Source organism: Zootermopsis nevadensis, unplaced genomic scaffold (genome assembly GCF_977971745.1).
Source record: "Zootermopsis nevadensis isolate Lab colony 2312 unplaced genomic scaffold, Znev_1.0 Znev_ptg000026l, whole genome shotgun sequence".
NCBI lineage: Eukaryota > Metazoa > Arthropoda > Insecta > Blattodea > Termopsidae > Zootermopsis > Zootermopsis nevadensis.
Genome location: NW_028259158.1, coordinates 1,169,890 through 1,194,434, shown reverse-complemented (window position 1 = coordinate 1,194,434; position 24,545 = coordinate 1,169,890). Strand labels below are relative to the sequence as shown.

The 24,545-nt window shown below is 40.5% G+C and overlaps 1 protein-coding gene across 10 annotated transcripts in view; it reads left to right on the top strand.

Annotated features, from left to right (window-relative positions):
• Window positions 1–1,094: 1,094 nt before the first annotated feature.
• LOC147872551 (cephalotocin receptor 1-like) overlaps window positions 1,095–24,545 on the top strand; it is a 416,916-nt gene continuing 393,465 nt past the window's right edge. For 7 of the 10 annotated variants that reach the window (XR_015537200.1, XM_087356261.1, XM_087356265.1 and 4 more), the window contains exon 1: window positions 1,095–1,490. Coding sequence is in view for 6 of the 10 variants with exons in the window: in XM_087356261.1 (XP_087212387.1) it covers window positions 1,372–1,490 (119 nt within the window). In the remaining 4 variants the exon portion in view is untranslated. The remainder of the gene's footprint in view (window positions 1,491–24,545) is intronic. The other 3 variants (XM_087356260.1, XM_087356255.1, XM_087356256.1) reach the window with 2 other exon arrangements.

Sequence of the window (24,545 nt, the reverse complement as noted above, 5' to 3'; positions counted from 1 at the left end):
CATTGGTTGTACATGTATCATCTATCCCCTACGTGCTACACGCTCAGCCTATTCACGTATATCGTAATGATTCCATTAAGCCAATACAGTGAATCAAGATTAAACAATACAGAAATGTTCGAAACTAAAATATGTTATTTTCAATATAAAAGTTTCGTCATGCGTGCGTCTGCGACGAGAAGAAATTAAGGACCCATGAAGAACACTTATTACTGGGTAATTTTGTACGTCTCGAACTGCGATCACTGAATGTCGTAACTGCGCTGCCACTCGAATCTTACACAACCTTGAAGTGTGCGAAGCTGTACCTCTGTGATACCTTAACTTGGAAGAAACCACTGAAACCTCACCTGTTCGACCTGGCATGAATTCGCTGAACCAACAAAAATAATTGCTTTTGTTATCGCGAGTAATTGTGAGGTGGTGAGAAGAAACAGATTGTTTCCTACAAGTTTCCAACAAATTTGGTATCTTCACCCATGCCCTCCACCGCCATTGAAACGTGTTCGTAAGGTAGTAGCAACACTGCATGTGTACTACACACTCCAGGTTGTCAGGTCTTGTCTGACATCTGACATCTGACGGCGGAAAGACGGAACATTTAGGCGCTTCAAGCGGGGAATGTAGGTATGTGGATAAAGCTTCACTTTCTACTTGTCTGTTGAACTGTACGGGTCGGAAAAACAACTTCAGTCAAATTTAACGTGTAACGAGAGTAGACAGTTTCATATGTTGGCTTACGACCCCATGTGGTCTTATAAACACATTACCCTGTTTTTTTGAAGTTCATAAGCACGACATTAATTAAGGTACCAATGATATTTAAAGGAAAATGTGTTTAATATGTTTAAACTACACGGATGCTGTAACATGTGTGCAAAGTGATAATTGCTTTTATTTATAAAGTTTATTAACTTTTTGTGGTTCAATGACATACTTCTGTACAGCTTCTATACAGCTCATGCTGTCGGCTTTATCTCTGATAGATAGAGTTCCCACTTGAAGGGGCGAAACTCCTCCCATTCGAGGTTTTGATTGGTCGAGAGCTCGCTACGTAAAGATGTGTGCGATTATCGTTTGGTAGGTATGCATTACGCGGACACGCGGAGCCTTCAGTCGTCGTCTTACATTGACAGGAAGAACGTTTAGTTTAAATGGATGTACAAGAAAGTTTGACGGGAGTTGCCCCGCAAATCTGTGGAAGTGTCTGAAAGTCGTAATATTACTAAAAATATTTAGCTAAAGTAAAGGGAGTTTTTACTGTACTGCTACGAATTATCTCCGTGAAATATAATTTAGACGCATTCAAATTAAATTAAAAGTGTGTAGTATTTGTTGGTTTTCTTAGTGAAAGTTCTTATAACGAAAATAATGGTGCCGCAACAGGACGATACCAGTCGGTCTAGCAGCCCCACCTCCAGTGGAATACCAATGTTTGGATCTCAGCTGATAACAAAAATTCTTCCACACATTATACGGATGCTACCCAGGTGAGTTTCAATTCATTTGTCGTCCCCAGAAACTAATGTGAGGTGAACTGTACTAAACGATCGATTGTTTTACCGTCAATGCAAATTTAAGATGGGTGTTTGAATTTGTGTTTCAAAGTGTATTTAACACCATCGTCTTTTACTTTTTTTTAAAAAATTTGTCGTGTGGAAAGTGAACAATTTGGGTTTTCCAATTTTGTGTTTAAGGTTAAAATTGTTACATTAAATGAAAGAATCTTTTGAGAAATATTGAAAATGAGTTCGAATATCTTAAGGTTTTCGCGATTGTGTTCTAGTGCGATATATCGATATTACTTCCACCTACGGTATATTATTATTCAGTAGTGAACATTTGGGAGAACGGTGTGATCAGTCTTTCACCAGGATCTTATGTTTTATCTTACACGGTATTATTAATCTGATTTCGTTTCGTGATATTAAGGAAACGGTGTAGAAGAAAAACGTTTGCCTGTGACGATGATTGATGGTGAGGATACTGAATTTTACGCGTGCACTCTTGAATATTCTGCTTAATTTGAGGCAAGTGAAAAGTGAATTGTAATCCTTAGCCAGGTTTCGTCAAGCCGTCGATGAGCGAGTATAGAGCAAGTGAAAGTGGCCGATTGTTGCCAAGTCCCACGCTTTGTGCTCCTGACCTTCGCACGACGAATTGACGGTTATGATGTGTATTGCATTAGGACCAGGTGTTGCCTGTTTTGTCAAGGCTTTGTTAGATCCGTGAGTGATGTTCTCGAATCTTCCGCATTTTCTTTAGGAATTATTTCTCAATTTCCTAAGTTCATACAACTGGCAAGGCACCAGTTTTCATTTATTTACAGAAGCGGCTCGTCTATTTTGTTGATATTATCATCGTTAAGTCAGTTTTGATAAACCGCACTTAGGCTTTATCTCGCTATTCCTAATCTGAACTCGACGTAGAATGCCTGAACCACTTAGGGACTGAATTACGCCACTCAGTATGTTGGGGTAGTTTGTGGTAATTAGAGCCACAGACACGGAAATGCAAGAAGCGATGTACTTCTGAGTATTTTCATAATAGATAACGTTGTTACGGATAAAATAAATAAGAAAATAAAAGTTTCGTGTGTTGTGGCATTGTATGAAAATGGAATTCAAGAAATGTTTCGATTTTGACAATTCTCGTCTGTAGTCTCCAAACATCAAGAAGTCTCGTGATTGTTGGAAGCTAACATTTGTTGAGCTAGTCAGATTTCTGTAGTTTACGGGACCTGAAGGTTCACTATCGCGTTAACAAGAGCTCGCCACTGGACTGAAACCGTAGTACAGAAGAATCTAACCCTGGTCTTTTCCTTTCAGTTTGTTCCCATTTCTGAGCGTCCGGAACAAAGTATCGATCGGTTTACAGAACGAAGTTTCCGTGTTTCCCATTACTCGTGATGAATTTCGTAGGTAATTGATTCGCGCTGTGGTTGTGTTCTGTTTTGTGCTCTTAAACTATCGTTAATGTCCCGCCTCAACTAGACAGAATGATTGTGAGTGTTAAAAACAGAGGAGTGTGCATAAATGTAGTAAGTAAATATTAAAAGCAGGTTTCGTTATAACGTACGCTCTCGCCTACAGAGATATGAGAAGGAAACTTTGATGTTGATGAAGTTTGGATATTGCTTACCCTCAATTTCCTTACGTTTTTGGTTCTAGAATGAAGTGATTTCAAGACTGTTGGTGTTCAGGTAGATATGTGCGGTTAAAATAATTACGAAAGTACATCGCTGTTGCATTACTATTTGTGTAGATTTGATATGTGGTTTCTATATACGTCTTTATAATTGCCAATTAACACTGTGCTGCATCGTGAGATAACAATATAGTTTTGTGTTACGTAAGCTCTTTACATTGTTATGACAAAGATAAGGACGTTTGAGAAGAACTTTTGGGCCGTGAAATTCCACCAGCCTGAAACATACGGTAATTTATGTTCTTAATATAGAAACCCTATGAAAATATCGGTTGTTTTGCCTTGGAAATCTTTAGGGTTCCGTGTTATCATTCCTAATTTCTCGTATGGCGCGTCTGTAATGAAAAAAATGTGTAGTGAACATGAAATCAATATCGTAACAACCGTGTAGGACGCGAGCTAGACTTCATTATCGACGGAATTTGATTCATTTCCTAGTGCCACGAGTCTTGTATGATTTTATTTGTCGTCAGCGTATAATTTATCACAGAAGTTCGCGTGTAGAAGAAACGACGGAATATGCATTTTACGTAATGACAGGCAACATGAAGGAAATTAGTCAGGTGAATGCTATTTAATGGACACTGATGCAGGCACGCGTGGGCGATGTAATGAAGTTCTTCGGGGTCATCTTATCATCCGTCTGATCGCTTCTTGGAACGTTGAGTGTAGCTGGCTATGAGTTCAGTTGCCGTGCAGACGTGTTGTCAGAGTTTCGGAGATGCATAATGTCACCATCTTCAGGACTGAAGTGACTGTGGGGCCACGAAACTGGCAGGGAAGTTTCGTCATTTGTTAAAATAATGGACAGGGCTGTGTATTTTGTTTGGGGCGACGTAGGGATCCTGTGATTTAGGACGAAAATTTGAATCCGATGCGTCTGTAAAAAGAGAATAGCTGAGCTAGAGCGAAATTATATGAATTGAAATCCCCTAAAATTGCCTTGCATCTGTTTCTAAGGTCCTCGTTAATCTGTCTCGCGAGGGCAATTGTCTCAGCAACGTAATCCAAAGGTCTTCTTCCTACACTGCAGTGTCGTGTGTTCTCGCAGGCGTGTGATTTAGCTGTGTTGGGATGTAGAAGTTTCGAGAAATTGTTAAAAAAAAAACAGTGCATCCATCTTTTATACGGAAATGCAGACACCGTTGTTGACCGAAACAATCGTACAGTTTTTGTAGACCTGTTTAATAAACAAAATTGAATGGACACATTTTTACGAAGTTAACATATTCCGAACTTATTTTCGCTACGATTACAGTGTTGTGTGTCGTGTTCCTAGTCTTTTGTTTCTACAAGGTCAGTGAGTGAAGAGTGTGATTTCTGTATCTCATCCGCATTCTGGCAGGATCTGGCCTTGTCGTGGTATTGACGTAGCTCTCAGAATTGGCTTTACCAGTCACTGTACTCTTGTGTGAATTTCAGGACGAGATTTTTTCAATTTTCTGTCATTTATCCAGCCAAGGGTTTTGGAGACCAGAAGTGTTTGGTTAGGAAATTTGCCCTGACGAATAGAAATGATTTCTCGTTAATGCGACAGCTGCGCTTTGTGTTGGTGTGCACGTGGGGCCTGTTATGGAACCGTGCATGGCTATCTTGTTCTGATCCACCTGGAATGTGGATCATCACAATTTACCTAGTACAGGGGTATATGATTTCAACACCCCGTCCGTCCGCCCGCCTGTAAAATGCGTACGAAATTTTTTTAAGAAAAGATTAAATCGTAACGAAGGATTGATTTTATGTTGAAGGAACCAGCATTTATAACGACTGCTGTTTTATTTTTTGCGTGTATGTAAATGGATTTTTTTTTCGTTTTTGACCGTATTGAACAAATTGCGCTAAATATTGAGGTGTTTTGTTTTCTTTGAGGTGAGAATTGAATGTTTATATGATGTTTAGGCCAGCTGAGGTCTGAAAGGTTTTAGCTAGCTTCGGGTATTGATTGGCTGAGTGGTTTACGCGAGAAAAGAGGATTTTGCAGCAGCTGGAGTCGTCATACCGGTTTATCGGGACCCAGTTATGTACAATATCTGTCTGTTTACTTAAATAGGTTCCTCTTACTTGTCTCTATGCTAATATTTGTTATATCCTCGAGTCTGTTTGTTATCAGAGCCTATTGAAGGGTTGAAACTGCACTTTCTCGAGATTTCCAAACAGATATTTGAATTTTTTTACGGATACATTTGTACCACGCGTGGACAATACTTAGAATTGTAACACGTCTCTCTTCCCGAATATGTTTTCTCGAAACACAGAGTCTCCAAGAAAATTGTTTTAAATGGTGATGGCCCCGGGAATCTGAACTTTCCTTTCTTCGATGTCTTAATTAATCTACGCCGTTGCCATCACAAAACAAAAGGTTTTTACAAGAACTAGATTAATCGAGCTGATGATATGATAATTATTGTTCTGGAACAGGAGGTGGGACGTGGGGTCAGGTTTATCTGTGATAGGGAAGAAGACAATGGTCGAACATCTTGATTTTGATGACCATTGTATTTTTGTTTTTAGATCGTTGGCCCTGATAGTAAGTGTACCATCTAGACAGCTAGGCGACTTGATAAGGGCTGCCTTCGTAACAAACTTTGTCTGACTAGAACAACGGTTTTAAACAAACTTTTTGCGAAGTGAACTTATTCTTAAGAAAGAAAGTTATTGAAGATGGGTTGTTGCGCAGTTTAATCTGGTAGAAGTTTTCCGACGTTTCAGGGATCCTTGGCAGCGCAACAACCCACAAGACAGCCATCTTCAGACTCACCGCCTTGAAAACCTCAAATCCGACATAGAAAGTTCTTGATTGCGGATAATGAAATATTGACCTCGTTTGTTTGCTTATTTTTTCGTAGTTCCTTCCAGGGATGGCAGAAGTGTGGCCTTACTGGGTTAAAAGTTAGTAACTAACTCTTGTAGTTCCTGTAAGCCAGCAACGTATCTCATACAATAACGGGTGTTCCAAATGTGTATTGTTATGGGACAGTAATCGGGCATTAGTGTTTCTGTGGGACTCTTCTTCGTCTTATATTTATGCAAATTTGTAGATACGCACTTTTAGGGGTGCGTATGAGAAGTACGGCATGGCCAAACATTTGCCACAATGACACCTAAGGCGAAGTTGATATGGGGCACGCGGTATAAGAATTAATGAAATCGTGACTTCGTTTTGCGCGACGGAAAACGAAAATAGTTCTTATCTTGCTTGGGATGCTGCGCATTTCTCTGCATTCTGATTTCTCCTCAACCTCATTGTAGACCCGTAGTGTTATCTATACCTCCCTCGTACTTTATCCTAACACGTGTGTTTTAGTAAGAGAAATTTTAAGATTGATTTTTGACGTGAAAACATCTTTAAAATGCCCAAATGAGCGACAGTTTCTGTCGAAGTGATTTCAAACTTCAATAATTCGACTAAAAATAGACATAGCGCCGCCATCTTAGTCTTGCTTTAAAGAGGAAGGATGAAAGTGTGTGTCAGTACCGCTCCGACATCCGTGGCGGCTGGAAGTCGCGAACTGCGCACGCGCAAATTGAACCCACGATTTTCGACTTTCCGGATTCGACACGTGTCCATAAACGGGATCATATCTCAGAGACTAATTATCCGATCTGAATGAAACAAGTGTAGTTTTGAAGAGGAGTGTATATGTTGCAACTCATCCTGGCCTCCAAGTGTGTATCTCAAAAACTCAAAAAGATACGAGGCTGTGAATTTAAAAAAGTTTGAAAATTTCCCGATTTTCTTAAAATGTCGCGATATATGAGGGCAAAGTACAACCAGAATTACAAAAATCTGTGCACGAATGCGTAGAGCATAACATTCCAAAGAGAATGACACGGAAAACGTCGGGCCCGGACCCAAAACCAACGCGCAGTACTGCCGCGAATATAGGCAACGTAAGCGCGCTCGGACAACTCAGGCGGCATCTGACGAGCCTGAATGACATACCGCTCGTACTGATGGACGATTTCAACACTAGTGACGAAAATGACCACTTTTGGGCTCTGGTGTGTAGAGAATTAAACTTTTCTTTTTACAAATTACGGGGCGTTTCTTGAACCATTGACTTTTATCTTCTCAAAAAGGGCAGTCACATGGAGTTTGTTATTTCTGCCTTTCGTTTATCTTTGTCTTAAATGCATGGATCATGCTGTTCCTGTAATAGTCTTGGAAAGCCCTGACTAAGTCCGTGTTTCATGTGTAAGTTTGGAGCAAACAGGAAGAACTGATGTGGTTAATGGAACTAAATTGTCTGCTGCAAAATATTTTCTGCGGCGAATTTCGCTTGAATCGAGTGGATACAGGGCACAGATGCGATGAAGAATTAAATATGATATAATTATAATTAAATAGCAAATCAAAATATTTGAAAGGGTGTAATGAAATATGTTCTAAGGATATGGATATGAGGTGGATGATACGAAATTTTAAGAGAGAAATTCAGAACGTCTATTATGTAAGTCTTCAAAGAAAATTAAAAAAATAATTTCTTACTGAATTAAAACACCACGCGTCTCCATTACAAAGATTAATAGGTTTATACCGTGTAAGGAAATGTTAGCTGTTAAATATGCAGAAACCACGCCTTTCCTATTGTAAGAAATGGAGCGTTCAGGTCCAGCGAAGAGAGAATCCAATTATAGAGCTTGTGTCAGTCGCGGTTCTGCGATTGAATTGAAGAAATTACTTGAGTATAAAGTTGGAATGGCAGTAGAAATGGCTCTTATGAATTCACCGACTGGGAAATCTCTGTTTTAACTAGCGATAATAGGCCCTAAGTTTAACTTGGCGATGAGATTATAAAGGAAAAAGGGTTTTTTTGAAATGTAACTACCTTATGTGCAATGCTTCAAAAGACGTGTGAAGGTAACAGTTTCAACGATACATTTACGTTGTGTGTGATTATTTGCAAGTAAATTTATGTCCATTTGTTTTGTGTTAAATAAAATTATTTATTAACATGCTATTACCGTCCATTGTGTTAAGCCAGATAAATCTAAATTAAAACAGGTAATTTGTACAACGTTCCGGCCTCCTTGTTATTTTACAAGTCACGTCTGTGAACAAATAGTTTTACACGTTGCTTTACATGGACGTTGTACTTAACTTTATGCGTCCTGAGGATAAGGGAGACGAAGGAAGTTTAAAAGAAAGTGTAAAAAAGATTAGTCTGATTTAAACAGAGTAAAGAGGAGCTTCATATTTCTCCTTTTCAGCAACTACTATTCCACTTTACTTCATATAATGTATTAATATTTTCTTTCGAATGTCTTAATCGCCTACCCTCGCCCTACTATCTGATGTAACTAGCCTTCACACATTCTCTCCGTGTGTTACGAGGCGCTTCCCAAAAGTAAGTTTCCCACTCGTCCCACAGCTAGCAAACCTTATATTGCGCGAAGCGACTGTGCGTACGTGATAGAGCAATGACGTAGCATGGCGCATGCACTAACGGCACCTCCCGCGTTCTCACAGTAGCATCGTTGCAGCTGTTGAAGATGGAGGTTCTTATTCCAGCTCCCGCCGACTGTGAAGTGCGGTCAGTGATAACGCTAGGCCGCACACGGCTCGACGGACAGCAAGTCTCCTGCAGGAGTTTAGCTGGGAGGTGTTTAATCATTCACCCTACAGCCCGGACCTCGCTCCCAGTGATTTCCATCTTTTCCTACACCTCAAGAAATTCCTGTCCGGTCAGCGTCAGCGTTTTGAGAATGACAGAGAGGCGGAGATGGTCGTCACACAGTGGTTCCAATCCCAGGCGGCAGACTTCTACGACACAGGTATTCAAAAGTTGGTCCCACGGTATGACAAATGTCTCAATTCCGGTGGCGAATATGTTGAAAAATAGCTGGACACTTGCTGTATCTGTTGCAATAAATATTTCCATGAAATTGTGTTTTGTTTCTGTAAACGGCCCCAGGGAAACTTACTTTGAGGACGAGCCTCGTATTTTGTATTACTGTAGGCAGAAATAATCAATCTCTTTCGCTTTGTCTGACCATGTAGGCCTGTATGTAGCTAAAGGTCTTAAATAATTCTCGATTCTGGCCGTCTTTCTCGTACCGAGGTCTGTGATAAAGGTCCGTATTTCCCCGCGTGATTTAACCTGCATCTCGTACAATCTCAAATGCCAACTCCGTTACGTAATTGAAAATGTCTTGTCTTGACACTCTCCGCCGTAAATACCTCAAATCCTACTTTCAGAATATTACTGGACCTAAATCCAGGGAGGATGAGAAAAGTTAACAGTCGAATAAACAGCAAAGCTGTAAATGAACAATAATTATACTGAGATTCTGTCTTTTGGCTTGTAGAGTGCAGATGTCCTTGCTTCCTCCATCACCATCGTCCTCATGATGGAGGCAGAAAGGATCTCGTAAATATGGAGACGTATCTACACAGTTATTATTACGTTGTCTAAGAAATACATTACTTTGCTGGTAACATCAATGAGACATATATTCCACGACTTTCCAACCGTACGTATGGAAGAGAGTACAGAGAAATAGAAGATAGGATATAAGAGGGAAAGATTAGTGTCTCTCTTAGTGGACCTCACACTTCCACACACTACTGAAAATTATTCTTTTAGAAATACTTGTAAGCGTGTGTTCTGGAAGTTTCTGCTGTCAGGGACAAATGAATTCGTGAAGGGGCAGGCCGAATACGATGGTAATATTGGAGACAAAATGTCGTTAATTCTGCGAAGTGTGAAAATGTGGGAAACATTTGCACGATTTTTATTCTGTCTGGATAGACGAGTGAAATTACTGTCTTTGGATAAATTTGTGTGTTTTATTTCGTAACGTGAACTTCGCCACATATAAATTAAATGATATGGGCGGGATATGTAAAATGCACTGGAACTATGTTTATATTAGTATTTGAAGGAAGATTCTATCAACTAGTTGTTTCCAATTTATAATATAACTGGTGACTCTGTTACTAATCCGGTCGCAAGCAGGTGACTAGTCACAATTTTAATTTAATATTTTAATAAAACCATCAATTTAAACTGCTTTTTCGTGAACTCCGACTATATTGCGTGGAATGAGAGGATGATAGTAAGTAATTAAATGTAAAAGATGTCGTGGCCTAATTTAAGGCATGTCATTTCAATTTTTACTATGTTCAGTTTCTCGGTAGTTTATATTTGAATATAATTGCAGGATAACATTAAAATCTATCGGCCTCTTGTTTACAAAACACATTTCATTCTGACTAGAAGCTGATCTCGGATTTGCCAGATGATATATGTGTTCTGTAGCCACACACATACAGATACACACTTCGAAACTCCTGAAACCGTATAACGTGTTATAAAATATCCTCTATACGTAGAAACACCCCCCCCCCCACTGTTTTTGCCCCATTTCTCAGGTTTTCCCTTAGTAAATTTTCCAATTTCCTCTCATGGATAATATGAATTCCCATCAGCACGTCCTTCAAAAGGGATTTTAATTCGATTTCTCTGCCCATTGATGAAATATGCATATGCGTTAAAAATGTACATACACACACACAGAATGTTTCATTTCAAACTCAACCCTGTAACAGTACTACAGAACAAAATGAAATCATAAGTCGGTACTCTCCCAATATCGTGACACTGGACTCTAGGTCACCTTATCGTAAGGCCGCAGGTTCTGTGCAAGTGTTCACGAGAGGAAAATGTGTTCATTCTCGAAAATTCTATTCCAATCGAAATTGTTTTCTACTGTTCGTGAAGCATTTGGGAAGCGTGTTGTAACCCGAGAGTCTTTCATCAATACCAGAGCTATTTTTGACTGTTTATTAATAAATTGAAATGCGTCTGTTTTGATGAAACCCAGTCATCGTTTTCAGAAAACGATATGTCTAGTCGTGTTTGGTCTAGATATAACAAATGAGAATCTTTCTCACCATATTGTTAAAAATTTAAAGATTTTTATTTTCCGGTTAAAATATATTTCCACGGTTGCTGGGCTCCATTTTTTTGTAATAAATTTTAATTCTTTTGCAATACGTTTGTATTGATTTGTGTACTGATTCTCCACGAGCTATAAAAACGAATTACTTTTATGCTATCGAAAAATTTGTGTCTCTTTTCATAACTAAGAAATAGCAAGAGAAATTTAGAACAAATTACTTAGCGAATAACATAAGTATTTGTGAATAAAATATCGATTTTCTTGGTGCTGCATAAGAGACCCCACTAATTACGGAAGTCGTCCTTCCTTGTATGGAGAGTGAAATAGGAAGTCTGATCGGACAGGTATGTTGAGAAGGGGGTCTACGATTTTAAGATGTATCTTAAAAAAAAATTGGTGGGGATAGAACTGGCTTGAGATCGTCAGTATCATACTTCGGGTTCTGCTCCAGTAGAGCTAAGAGCAGTTCAAATTATATCTGGAAACATAATTTAATATTCTTCACATACAAATTTATAATTACAAAAATGATGATGCAGAGTTTGTACGATAATAGAAAACTCATTCTTTCTTATTGACCAGAAATTCAGGCAAGATAATAAAATAATATTAAATTTGAAGAGGTGAATGGGTATGAAGATGTTAAAATATGAATTCATATTCCGTAGTATAAATCTTAACAGACAGCCAGAGGATACAATTGATGCAGGGAACATATTGAGAAAAGGAATGTTTGGAATATGGACCGACAGGACATAGCTTAATCCTTATACCGTGACGATGGTGGTGGTGATTTCGTCTTCACAGCCTAGAAAACAACGATTTGTTTTTGCACCGATGTATAAATATCAAATGTCATGATCATTGCATTTGAGTTATGATTATGGCGGAAATAAAGACGTTAATAAAATTATCTGCTACGAAGTTAATTCTGGACGATCATGCTGTTGATAATGTAAACATAAATCACGTATTTAACCGTCCGGGATATTCTTCACGTTATATACAGTACTGAAAATTGTACGTATTGTATTGTGTTTGCGTTAAAAAATCTGTATATCGTAACACGTCCTCAACCGTGATGACTAATTACATTGATCGAAAATTATTTTTTGGTATTCATTATTTGAAATTTCCTTGTCAATGCAACGAACACAGTTTTCACAACCAATTGTCTCTGTGACAAGCATGTCGTACCGTACGCCTTGATGCCAGCTGTAATGAAGAAACAGCCATTGAAATTAAGAGCCAAAAATAAGTCTATAATCCATTAAGACTTCTGAAGTTCTGTGTTATCTACTTTGCTCTTAATTTCATGGCCTTACCTGCAGATGTGAGGTCGTGGAGACGATCGGAAATAATGTCGAAAGGAGACAACCCCCACCCCCGAAGAGGCACGTAAACAAATCAGTTAGCATTGCCCGAAGAATGGTAGAAACAAGTGTTGAGTGGATACATCCAAGGCGGAAGACAGAAAGCCGAGAGTTGTAATAGATTCCTTTTCTCGTGAAGCTTGAGTGAAAACCAGTTAGAGTGGTCGAATGCTAGCCGGGTGGCCCGACTGACTCAATTCGTGTGCTTCTCGGGCTGTTTCGGTCGATCTCACAAGCTTCGCGAAGTATAACTTAGTGGTTCATACCAGACTCTCAATAATTGGAAGGTAAAACGTGACACCACTAAATTGTCGAATATAGTACAAAAGTTTCTATTGTTTTCACTGGATGTTTTATGTGCCAGCGGGGATTAAGCATCACAAGAAAAGGAATGAACTATAGATGAACGAAAATTATCAGTCCTGCTGCAGAGTACCGGAAGGACAGTGGATGGAAATAGAAGAGACCTTATTATATAGCAACCGTCCATAGAAGTAAGCTAGTGAAGTTGTTCCACAATACGCAATGATGGAGCTTGTACCAAATTCAGTTCAAGTCAGTTTACCAGTTTCCGAGATTTAATTTACATAAGGAGGATAGAGAGCCGATGTCCTCATGCGTTAATTTTGTCTAGTTTATGTAAGTTATTCATAACAAGAGACATGACGTCGATGTCAAATATTGTCGAACGTTGAAGGCTCTGAATGAATGCTTACAGAATACGTGATCAAGATCTGTCTCTTGATATGCATGGACCGACATGGTACGACGTCATAAACGTGGACAACTGTGTGCCGTTTTGTTGATGGGCGCTCCATACAGGAATCCACTGGAAGGAGAACGGAAGCCTGTTAACTGGGGAAGGCAAGAGTTTGCAGACTCAGGGGTTTCCAAAATGTATGATTTGGGATTTATACAGCGGCGAGTATGAAGAATTCTGTCTTCTGGGTTGTTGCGCTGTGTAGTCTGGTCGATATTAACCATCGTTTCAGAGGTCATACTGCCTCCATCATCAGGGCGATGAGCATGAAGATTTCAGTCTTCTGGGTTCTTGCGCTGTGTAGTCTGGTCGATGTTTACCAACGTTTCTGAGGTCATACTGCCTCCGTCATCAGAGTATGAAGATTTCTGTCTTCTGGGTTCTTGCGCTGTGTAGTCTGGTCGATGTTAACCAGCGTTTCTGAGGTCATACTGCCTCCATCATCAGGGTGATTCTTAGTATGAAGATATCTGTCTTCGGGGTTGTTGCGCTGTGTAGTCTGGTCGATGTTAACCAACGTTTCTGAGGTCATACTGCCTCCGTCATCAGAGTATAAAGATTTCCGTCTTCTGGGTTGTTGCGCTGTGTAGTCTGGTCGATGTTTACCAACGTTTCTGAGGTCATACTGCCTCCGTCATCAGAGTATGAAGATTTCTGTCTTCGGGGTTGTTGCGCTGTGTAGTCTGGTCGATGTTAACCAACGTTTCTGAGGTCATACTGCCTCCGTCATCAGAGTATGAAGATTTCTGTGTTCTGGGTTGTTGCGCTGTGTAGTCTGGTCGATGTTAACCAACGTTTCTGAGGTCATACTGCCTCCATCATCAGGGTGATTCTTAGTATGAAGATTTCTGTCTTCGGGGTTGTTGCGCTGTGTAGTCTGGTCGATGTTAACCAGCGTTTCTGAGGTCATACTGCCTCCATCATCAGGGTGATTCTTAGTATGAAGATTTCTGTCTTCTGGGTTCTTGCGCTGTGTAGTCTGGTCGATGTTAACCAGCGTTTCTGAGGTCATACTGCCTCCATCATCAGGGTGATTCTTAGTATGAAGATATCTGTCTTCGGGGTTGTTGCGCTGTGTAGTCTGGTCGATGTTAACCAACGTTTCTGAGGTCATACTGCCTCCGTCATCAGAGTATAAAGATTTCCGTCTTCTGGGTTGTTGCGCTGTGTAGTCTGGTCGATGTTTACCAACGTTTCTGAGGTCATACTGCCTCCGTCATCAGAGTATGAAGATTTCTGTCTTCGGGGTTGTTGCGCTGTGTAGTCTGGTCGATGTTAACCAACGTTTCTGAGGTCATACTGCCTCCGTCATCAGAGTATGAAGATTTCTGTCTTCGGGGTTGTTGCGCTGTGTAGTCTGGTCGATGTTAACCAACGTTTCTGAGGTCATACTGCCTCCATCATCAGGGCGATTTTTAGTATGAAGATTTCTGTCTTCGGGGTTGTTGCGCTGTGTAGTCTGGTCGATGTTTACCAACGTTTCAGAGGTCATACTGCCTCCGTCATCAGAGTATGAAGATTTCTGTCTTCGGGGTTGTTGCGCTGTGTAGTCTGGTCGATGTTAACCAACGTTTCTGAGGTCATACTGCCTCCGTCATCAGAGTATAAAGATTTCCGTCTTCTGGGTTGTTGCGCTGTGTAGTCTGGTCGATGTTTACCAACGTTTCTCAGGTCATACTGCCTCCGTCATCAGAGTATGAAGATTTCTGTCTTCTGGGTTCTTGCGCTGTGTAGTCTGGTCGATGTTAACCAGCGTTTCAGAGGTCATACTACCTCCATCATCAGGGCGATTCTTAGTATGAAGATTTCTGTCTTCTGGGTTGTTGCGCTGTGTAGTCTGGTCGATGTTTACCAACGTTTCAGAGGTCATACTGCCTCCATCATCAGGGCGATTCTTAGTATGAAGATTTCTGTCTTCTGGGTTGTTGCGCTGTGTAGTCTGGTCGATGTTTACCAACGTTTCAGAGGTCATACTGCCTCCGTCATCAGAGTATGAAGATTTCTGTCTTCTGGGTTGAAGCGCCGTGTAGTCTGGGCGATGTTAACCAACGTTTCAGAGGTCATACTACCTCCATCATCAGGGCGATTCTTAGTATGAAGATTTCTGTCTTCTGGGTTGTTGCGCTGTGTAGTCTGGTCGATGTTTACCAACGTTTCAGAGGTCATACTGCCTCCATCATCAGGGCGATTCTTAGTATGAAGATTTCTGTCTTCTGGGTTGTTGCGCTGTGTAGTCTGGTCGATGTTTACCAACGTTTCAGAGGTCATACTGCCTCCGTCATCAGAGTATGAAGATTTCTGTCTTCTGGGTTGAAGCGCCGTGTAGTCTGGGCGATGTTAACCAACGTTTCAGAGGTCATACTACCTCCATCATCAGGGCGATTCTTAGTATGAAGATTTCTGTCTTCTGGGTTGTTGCGCTGTGTAGTCTGGTCGATGTTTACCAACGTTTCAGAGGTCATACTACCTCCATCATCAGGGCGATTCTTAGTATGAAGATTTCTGTCTTCTGGGTTGTTGCGCTGTGTAGTCTGGTCGATGTTTACCAACGTTTCAGAGGTCATACTGCCTCCATCATCAGGGCGATTCTTAGTATGAAGATTTCTGTCTTCTGGGTTGTTGCGCTGTGTAGTCTGGTCGATGTTTACCAACGTTTCAGAGGTCATACTGCCTCCGTCATCAGAGTATGAAGATTTCTGTCTTCTGGGTTGAAGCGCCGTGTAGTCTGGGCGATGTTAACCAACGTTTCAGAGGTCATACTACCTCCATCATCAGGGCGATTCTTAGTATGAAGATTTCTGTCTTCTGGGTTGTTGCGCTGTGTAGTCTGGTCGATGTTTACCAACGTTTCAGAGGTCATACTACCTCCATCATCAGGGCGATTCTTAGTATGAAGATTTCTGTCTTCTGGGTTGTTGCGCTGTGTAGTCTGGTCGATGTTTACCAACGTTTCAGAGGTCATACTGCCTCCGTCATCAGAGTATGAAGATTTCTGTCTTCTGGGTTGAAGCGCCGTGTAGTCTGGGCGATGTTAACCAACGTTTCAGAGGTCATACTGCCTCCATCATCAGGGCGTTGAGTATGAAGATTTCTGTCTTCTGGGTTGAAGCGCTGTGTAGTCTGGTCGATGTTAACCAACGTTTCTGAGGTCATACTGCCTCCATCATCAGGGCGATGAGTATGAAGATTTCTGTCTTCTGGGTTGAAGCGCTGTGTAGTCTGGTCGATGTTAACCAACGTTTCTGAGGTCATACTGCCTCCGTCATCAGAGTATAAAGATTTCCGTCTTCTGGGTTGTTGCGCAGTGTAGTCTGGTCGATGTTTACCAACGTTTCTGAGGTCATACTGCCTCCGTCATCAGAGTATGAAGATTTCTGTCTTGTGGGTTCTTGCGCTGTGTAGTCTGGTCGATGTTAACCAACGTTTCTGAGGTCATACTGCCTCCATCATCAGGGTGATTCTTAGTATGAAGATTTCTGTCTTCGGGGTTGTTGCGCTGTGTAGTCTGGTCGATGTTAACCAGCGTTTCTGAGGTCATACTGCCTCCATCATCAGGGTGATTCTTAGTATGAAGATTTCTGTCTTCTGGGTTCTTGCGCTGTGTAGTCTGGTCGATGTTAACCAGCGTTTCTGAGGTCATACTGCCTCCATCATCAGGGTGATTCTTAGTATGAAGATATCTGTCTTCGGGGTTGTTGCGCTGTGTAGTCTGGTCGATGTTAACCAGCGTTTCTGAGGTCATACTGCCTCCATCATCAGGGTGATTCTTAGTATGAAGATATCTGTCTTCGGGGTTGTTGCGCTGTGTAGTCTGGTCGATGTTTACCAACGTTTCTGAGGTCATACTGCCTCCGTCATCAGAGTATGAAGATTTCTGTCTTCGGGGTTGTTGCGCTGTGTAGTCTGGTCGATGTTAACCAACGTTTCTGAGGTCATACTGCCTCCGTCATCAGAGTATGAAGATTTCTGTCTTCTGGGTTCTTGCGCTGTGTAGTCTGGTCGATGTTAACCAGCGTTTCAGAGGTCATACTGCCTCCATCATCAGGGCGATTTTTAGTATGAAGATTTCTGTCTTCGGGGTTGTTGCGCTGTGTAGTCTGGTCGATGTTTACCAACGTTTCAGAGGTCATACTGCCTCCGTCATCAGAGTATGAAGATTTCTGTCTTCGGGGTTGTTGCGCTGTGTAGTCTGGTCGATGTTAACCAACGTTTCTGAGGTCATACTGCCTCCGTCATCAGAGTATAAAGATTTCCGTCTTCTGGGTTGTTGCGCTGTGTAGTCTGGTCGATGTTTACCAACGTTTCTCAGGTCATACTGCCTCCGTCATCAGAGTATGAAGATTTCTGTCTTCTGGGTTCTTGCGCTGTGTAGTCTGGTCGATGTTAACCAGCGTTTCAGAGGTCATACTACCTCCATCATCAGGGCGATTCTTAGTATGAAGATTTCTGTCTTCGGGGTTGTTGCGCTGTGTAGTCTGGTCGATGTTTACCAACGTTTCAGAGGTCATACTGCCTCCGTCATCAGAGTATGAAGATTTCTGTCTTCTGGGTTGAAGCGCCGTGTAGTCTGGGCGATGTTAACCAACGTTTCAGAGGTCATACTGCCTCCATCATCAGGGCGTTGAGTATGAAGATTTCTGTCTTCTGGGTTGAAGCGCTGTGTAGTCTGGTCGATGTTAACCAACGTTTCTGAGGTCATACTGCCTCCATCATCAGGGCGATGAGTATGAAGATTTCTGTCTTCTGGGTTGAAGCGCTGTGTAGTCTGGTCGATGTTAACCAACGTTTCTGAGGTCATACTGCCTCCGTCATCAGAGTATAAAGATTTCCGTCTTCTGGGTTGTTGCGCAGTGTAGTCTGGTCGATGTTTACCAACGTTTCTGAGGTCATACTGCCTCCGTCATCAGAGTATGAAGATTTCTGTCTTGTGGGTTCTTGCGCTGTGTAGTCTGGTCGATGTCCAGCAACGTTTCAGAGGTCATACTGCCTCAACTGCGCAACAACTCAGAAGACAGAAATCTGCAAGTATTTTTTTAGTTAATCTCTGTTTCCTCATGAGGTCTTGATCTTGCTGACGGCGGTGTCTTCAGGAACGTAGCCCTAGCAGTCGCTGACAGATTGCCTTATAAACGCAGATAAAACAGTGTTGGGTTCTGAGCTGAAAGAAATTGCCATGATACGGGATTCTTGCTATCGATTGCTTGAAGATTGAAAATGTGTTTTCTTTTCGCTTCAAGGCAGAGTCTGTCGTGCGATCTAATAAGATGCGACTCGTTCTCTGCTTCGATATAGGAATCTTTAGGACTTCCCTGGACATGTTGGTGGGTCGAATGATACCAAAATCATATAGCAGTCGCTACGTGATCAGGGTTGTTCATGAGCAGAGAATTGGAAACTGTCTGACAGCAATGCCTTGTTTACTGAGTGGCATGTCTCTTGAAGAGCTTCAAATGTCAAAGCCACTAACCCTCGTAGAGTTTACAAATATTTATAAACAGATATGAACTTACCTGCATTTTTACAATGAAACTTTGCTGGGGGATTTTTTTTTGTAATTTTTTGTTGTTGTTAAATTTGACAGTAAAACATGCTATAGAAAGTAAAATGACACGATTAATTCTAATTATGAATTTTGAAGGACGTTGTGTCGTGGCCAGTATTAAAAGTCGCAAGTCTTTGTTGGAGTCGTCTCGGTATTATTCTTACGAGGTTTGGTCATCAGTGTAACGTTGAATAGATGTGACACTAAACACTAATAGATGTTCATGACAGTCGCGGCAGGCAGCTCCTTGGCTGGACAGACTGAAAATTCTCCGGAGAGCCGCTGTCCAATCCGAGTTTAGAAATTCAAGGTCCCTAATGGAATGTAGGAGTGATCTATAATCTAAAGGGGGATTAACTCTTGGTAGATATTTGTAGTTTTCCTGGGTCCCTGTAAGTAATTTCTTGGGAAATGGTTTAATATGGCTTAAGGCCTCCTATTTATCATTAAACCACTCGTGACTGTTCCTTCATTTCTTTCGGTAGTGCCTTGATAAAAACGTCGTTAAAGGACTCACGACACAACACCTCGTCATGATATCTAATCGGCCTTCCTATTAACACGTCTTTGGAGACGAAAAGGAACTCGGTCTTGTGAAAGTAATCTCAATATTTAGGTTTATCGATGGGCGTTAAAGTTTTATCTTGCCCTCTTCTTGTGGTATTGCAAAATATTAGTTTCTGCAACTACTTAATGTCAAATTAGACTAAATAAGGATATTTTCATAACTTTTAAGGAATTTAATGTTGCAGAAGAAAATTGGGGTAAAACTGCGAGCTTTGGGATCCGTATTGCAAAAGTTAAGAGTCCTTCTTAAGAATCTAATAGTTGCTCAACTAGGCAATAAATTCCCCGGCTTTTATGATCCGAAATTTTAAAAGTTCTCCTATGAATTCAACATTCATTCTCATGCCCTGTTTAAGATACATTGTAACGTTATCTTTTCATGTATGCCCACGCATTCCTAGTGGTGTATTTCTTTCAGATTTTCCATACAAAATTCATTTATCATGATCGCAAAATTTAAACGGTATTCTTAAATGCTTCAATATGGAGATTGCTGGCTTCTGGGTTGTTGCGTCGTATAGTCTGGTGGACATCTACCAGAGTACATGGTGTTACAACCCAGAAGACAGACATCTTCAGACTCACAGCCGTGAAAACCTCAAATAGTACCTTTATTATGGAGTTTGTGTTATAGTTCGTATTTTTTTTAGTATTCTTAATTATGTATTTCGTCGTGTGTTCCGCTTACGATGTCGTCTAGGTCAAGGGAGAAACTTAAGAAATTTTCCCAGGAAAATGTATGAGCATTACAGACGTGGCGTGCTTACTCATATGGTCTAATAGAAGGCATAATTGCTGGAAATGTTTGTCTCTGAAGTGAAATCACTTTGTTAAGTACATTTTACACTTCGTGTGTCTAAATAGGCTTCGCACAGGACATTACTCTCCAATTAACACGGAATTAATTTGGTGGCGGTATGCCAGTGACTCTTCAAGTGTGAACTTCATTCGCGGAGGAGTCTCGGTGATATTCTTGTACTGTTTACTTTTTTATGGTCCGACAGAAATAGATGTTTCTGTTCTCGAATTGTTTCTCTCGAAATTCTTAATCAGCTGTAACAATTTTCGTGTCTATTCATCGAGGATAAAGTTACATAATTTCTGATGATTTTTTATGATATGTCCACAATTACAACAGTGTAATTTTCGTAACCTATTCTTCAGGAGAGGGAAGAAATACCCATGCGAACAGAGGCTAAGATACAATTACGACCTGAAGATGATCACTTAAGGTGGAAACATATAGTGGATTCTTAATAAAAATCGAAACCATAATAAAAATTATTATGTAGACGGACAATCAACCCAACAAAAAATAGATTATATTTTGTGCCCTGTTCCACATGAATATTATAAGTATTAAGTGCGTAGAAAATGTTTTTCCATTTAAAGTTGAGCTCTTTGTGAAACACCGTGTAAAGTTTGAGCGCTGTGGTGATGAACAAGGTAAAGTGGGAATCTCGGACGAGAGAAAGTGGCACCCGAGGGATAAATTATCACGGAAGAAAGTAATTTTAGATGGGAATTTGCATATTCCCATTTCTTCACGAAATGGATTCCTACAGTGATTAAGTTCGAGGAGGAGTGCATTGTACAGCCGAATGCCCTCAGAACGGTGTAACGCTGGACCGAATGTCGATGGAATGAATCCTAGCTTCGGATGGTAAAGGAATTCCAAGTATAGCAGTGAAATCCACGTCCCTTTATGGAAACAGCTCGCTCACTGGTACGTACTCTGCGTGTACCATGGGATATGACGTTACACTTTACCTGAAATTTTATATCTCCCGTTACCTGCAGTTTATTTTCATTGTCATCTCAAAAACACACTAGTTCCTTTCAAACATTCTTGAGGACGTCCCATTGTCGGTTGTTCATATTTGGAGGCCGTCTGAGGGCGCATCGTGCAGTGTGCTGGGAGGTTCTGAAATGGATTCGTCTGGCTTATGTTAAGGGTCATTTGCTGTATGTTATAAACACTGTAATGGACTTTACGGTCTTGTAAGGGGCAACGTAATATCTGAGTAGCTGAACGAATGGTTCTCAAGGACTGCTGTACTCGTATGACGTTTGGGAGTTATAACGTTGAGGTCTAAATTATGGAACAGGTTTGTGTGACGTACACGGTAGATGGATAAATACTTAAGAACCCCTAGCAGATTACTAAATGAACTCTTCATAGATGCATACTCACTGAATTTACTTTACGAACTGGAAGACTGTGATTAATTATATAAAATTCTTCCATAAAAAAAAAATCTTGAGTCCTGGTACTTACGCGCATAATAACACATTTCTTAACCATCTCCGGCGTTCACAATTGAACCGAACATGAAAGAGAGAACGATTAATCATGTGTCAAACGCATGTATATCTTAGAAAATGGTTATGTTCAAAATTCCGTCCTGTCGTTCACGAAATTACGTGGTGGAGAAGGCGTACTCCACTCGGTGAAGACGCCAGGGTCTTAAAAATGCCAGTCTTCATCCTCCGCCTGCGAAAAAGGGAAGTGCTCTCCGTTATCTGAAGAAACTTCTGGCCCATTTGCTGCTCGGGAAATCAGCTTTTTCCCCTTCCGCGTCAGTTTGGCTTTCTTCCAAATCATTTAGTACGTCAAGACAGAGCATTATCTACGTGTATGTATTGTGCGGGTCTCTGGAAATAGTTACATTCAAAGTTGGTGCAAGTTAATAGAACACGTCCGTCAACCTTCAGACATTAACATTTCTTATATCGCGTATGTGTACATATTCTGCGAACGCCCATTATCAGCTGTTGAAATATCATTACTAATCGTAAGATAATAGACGTTATAGTCGTATAGGCAATTCATTATATGCACAAAAATATCGTCAATTTGCTTTATTTGAAGTCTTGTTGCAAAATATACAGTGTCTATCAAGTTACGCGTTGTTTGAAATGTGTTTATGCACAGCCTTCCAAATTGTCCTTCAAAAAAGCCCTGTCATTCGGCGCTGGAGACTTAAGTGCATTTTTAAGTAGCTCAGTAATGAAAAACTGCGAGACGTATAAGGTAAGGCGATTATAACCTCTGGTGCGATGCCTCGTGTTTATATCTGTTACTGTTGAACGTCTAATAGATGTGTTCGTGTAAAAGGATTTTTAGTACAGCTACTGCGAGAACATAACATGCAGATCATGAATTTCGCATTTATTCTTATTATTTTAAGAGGAAAAATCTACCTCGATATAATTTTTTTTATGTTACCGCGTACAGATTTATGTATCCTATGGAATATAAGTAAATTGGTGATATGTACTGAAGCTGGAAGTTTTGTATTGCCGACAGTTTGGAAAAATTTGACGTATGCGATTTGTTAAGAACTTCTTGCGACCCCCAACGCTAACAGATTAACCTTTGTAAATTATTTGCATGTGGGTGCGATATGCATCATTGTCAGTGTTCTGTGGACATACGATTAATTTTTACAGTTTTTAGTTGTTTCCTGCTTATCTCCTGCTGTTCATTCCCGGGGCGTTCATTGTTTATCCCCTAACAAATAGCGCCGTTGTCCACGGTTAGTGATTAGTTGCATCCAACAAACCCAAGAGAGTACTTTTCACTTCGCTGTATCATGACGTAGGAACTGCTCAGTTATCTAAACATGATTCTGTCCAAAATAAAATGAAACTCTAGATAAAATACAGAATGGCCTGCCTTTGTGTCAGTTTAATATTTTGTATTTATTTTCCTTCTGTCATAAATTACTTCTAAATACACCTGAATATGAGTGGAGCTCATGCACCCTCGTGAATTTCCTTCACATCGACATCGTAAACTCCTTGATTCTGTGACGTTAACAAAACTACGAGAGTCAGAAAATCAAGATCTTTGTCTCCCTGAGTTCCGGAAAGCTACGGTCGTGGTTTGTGGCATTCTTTTAGGGTCTCAGAAATATCGATAGGTTCTTTGAGTTTCGCTTTGCCTAGAATAGACCAATACCACTTCTCGTATCTTATTCTTATCTCTGTTATTCATGGCGTTGTTTTCTATAGTATTCTGAAATTACTATCTGCAGGAAAGAATATTAATTTTGCATGTAAATGACTTATAAATTATGTAATTACATCAATGTCTGTATCCTGGTTACAAATAGGGCAACGTCTTTCCCTTTGTACGAATTTAAATTATACGTTGTGTCGATATTCATCAGCTGTATAAACTTTTAATTACTTCGTAACTCATATGTAAAATTATATCTAATACGCATTTCTTAAAATTAATAAAATGTTAGCCTATAAGCTATGCATTATAATAGGTATTGTAATGTGGGATGGCTGTCTTTTGGGTTGTAGCGCCATGTATTCTGGTAAAAGTTTGCCGACGTTTCAGAGTACCTTGCTGCTTCTGTCATTAGTAATTATCGCCCGTATGATTGAGGTACTAGGACCCCTGACTCTTTGGTAAACTACCGGAGGACAGGATGCTGCAACCCAGAATGCAATCATCTTAGGAAATGTATTTTTGACGTAAGGAATCGGTCAGTAAACTTGAAAGGGTTTATGTTGCATAAACGTATGAATACATATTTGAATCTTCATCAAAGAGAGTTTCTTCTCATTCTCCGCATTTATATGTAAATTAATATCTGTATTCTTTGGTGATATATCGGGTCGCGTCGTCATGATGGAAATTTATTATATTAGCGGAACTGTGCTTGGCGTTTGAGAAACTATGAACGCATGTCGTCAGTCAACACTGTTGCTTTGTGCGTCGATATTGATTATCAGCGTCGGTTACCTTTTCCAGTCCTACGGTGTCGCGAGCTCTTTTGTGAGAGATAAAAGTCGTTATGCTAAGAGGTCTTGTTCATCGTGAAGTGTAGTAATGCGGTTCTGTCATGTTTCAATGGAGAACGTACGTCCAGATTTCCATTATCTTGCCTGCCATCTTTAATGGCATCGCAAACAGAAATAACTTAACTTTTACGACTTTTGTTTCCAGAGGAAGATGTTTTGGCATGTGTTTATCTGCCACGAGGTCTTCTAGTTTGTTACGAACGTTTTGGAAGAACGTACTGTCTTCATCTTCAACCTGTGGTCTTTTGTGTGGTTACCAACAAGACTGAGGCTACGCGTTCATCCAAAATTTTAGTCGTAAGTTGTCACAACCCGGAAAACGTCACTACAATCTTCTTCACTATGAAAACCTCAGACCCCGGAACAAACT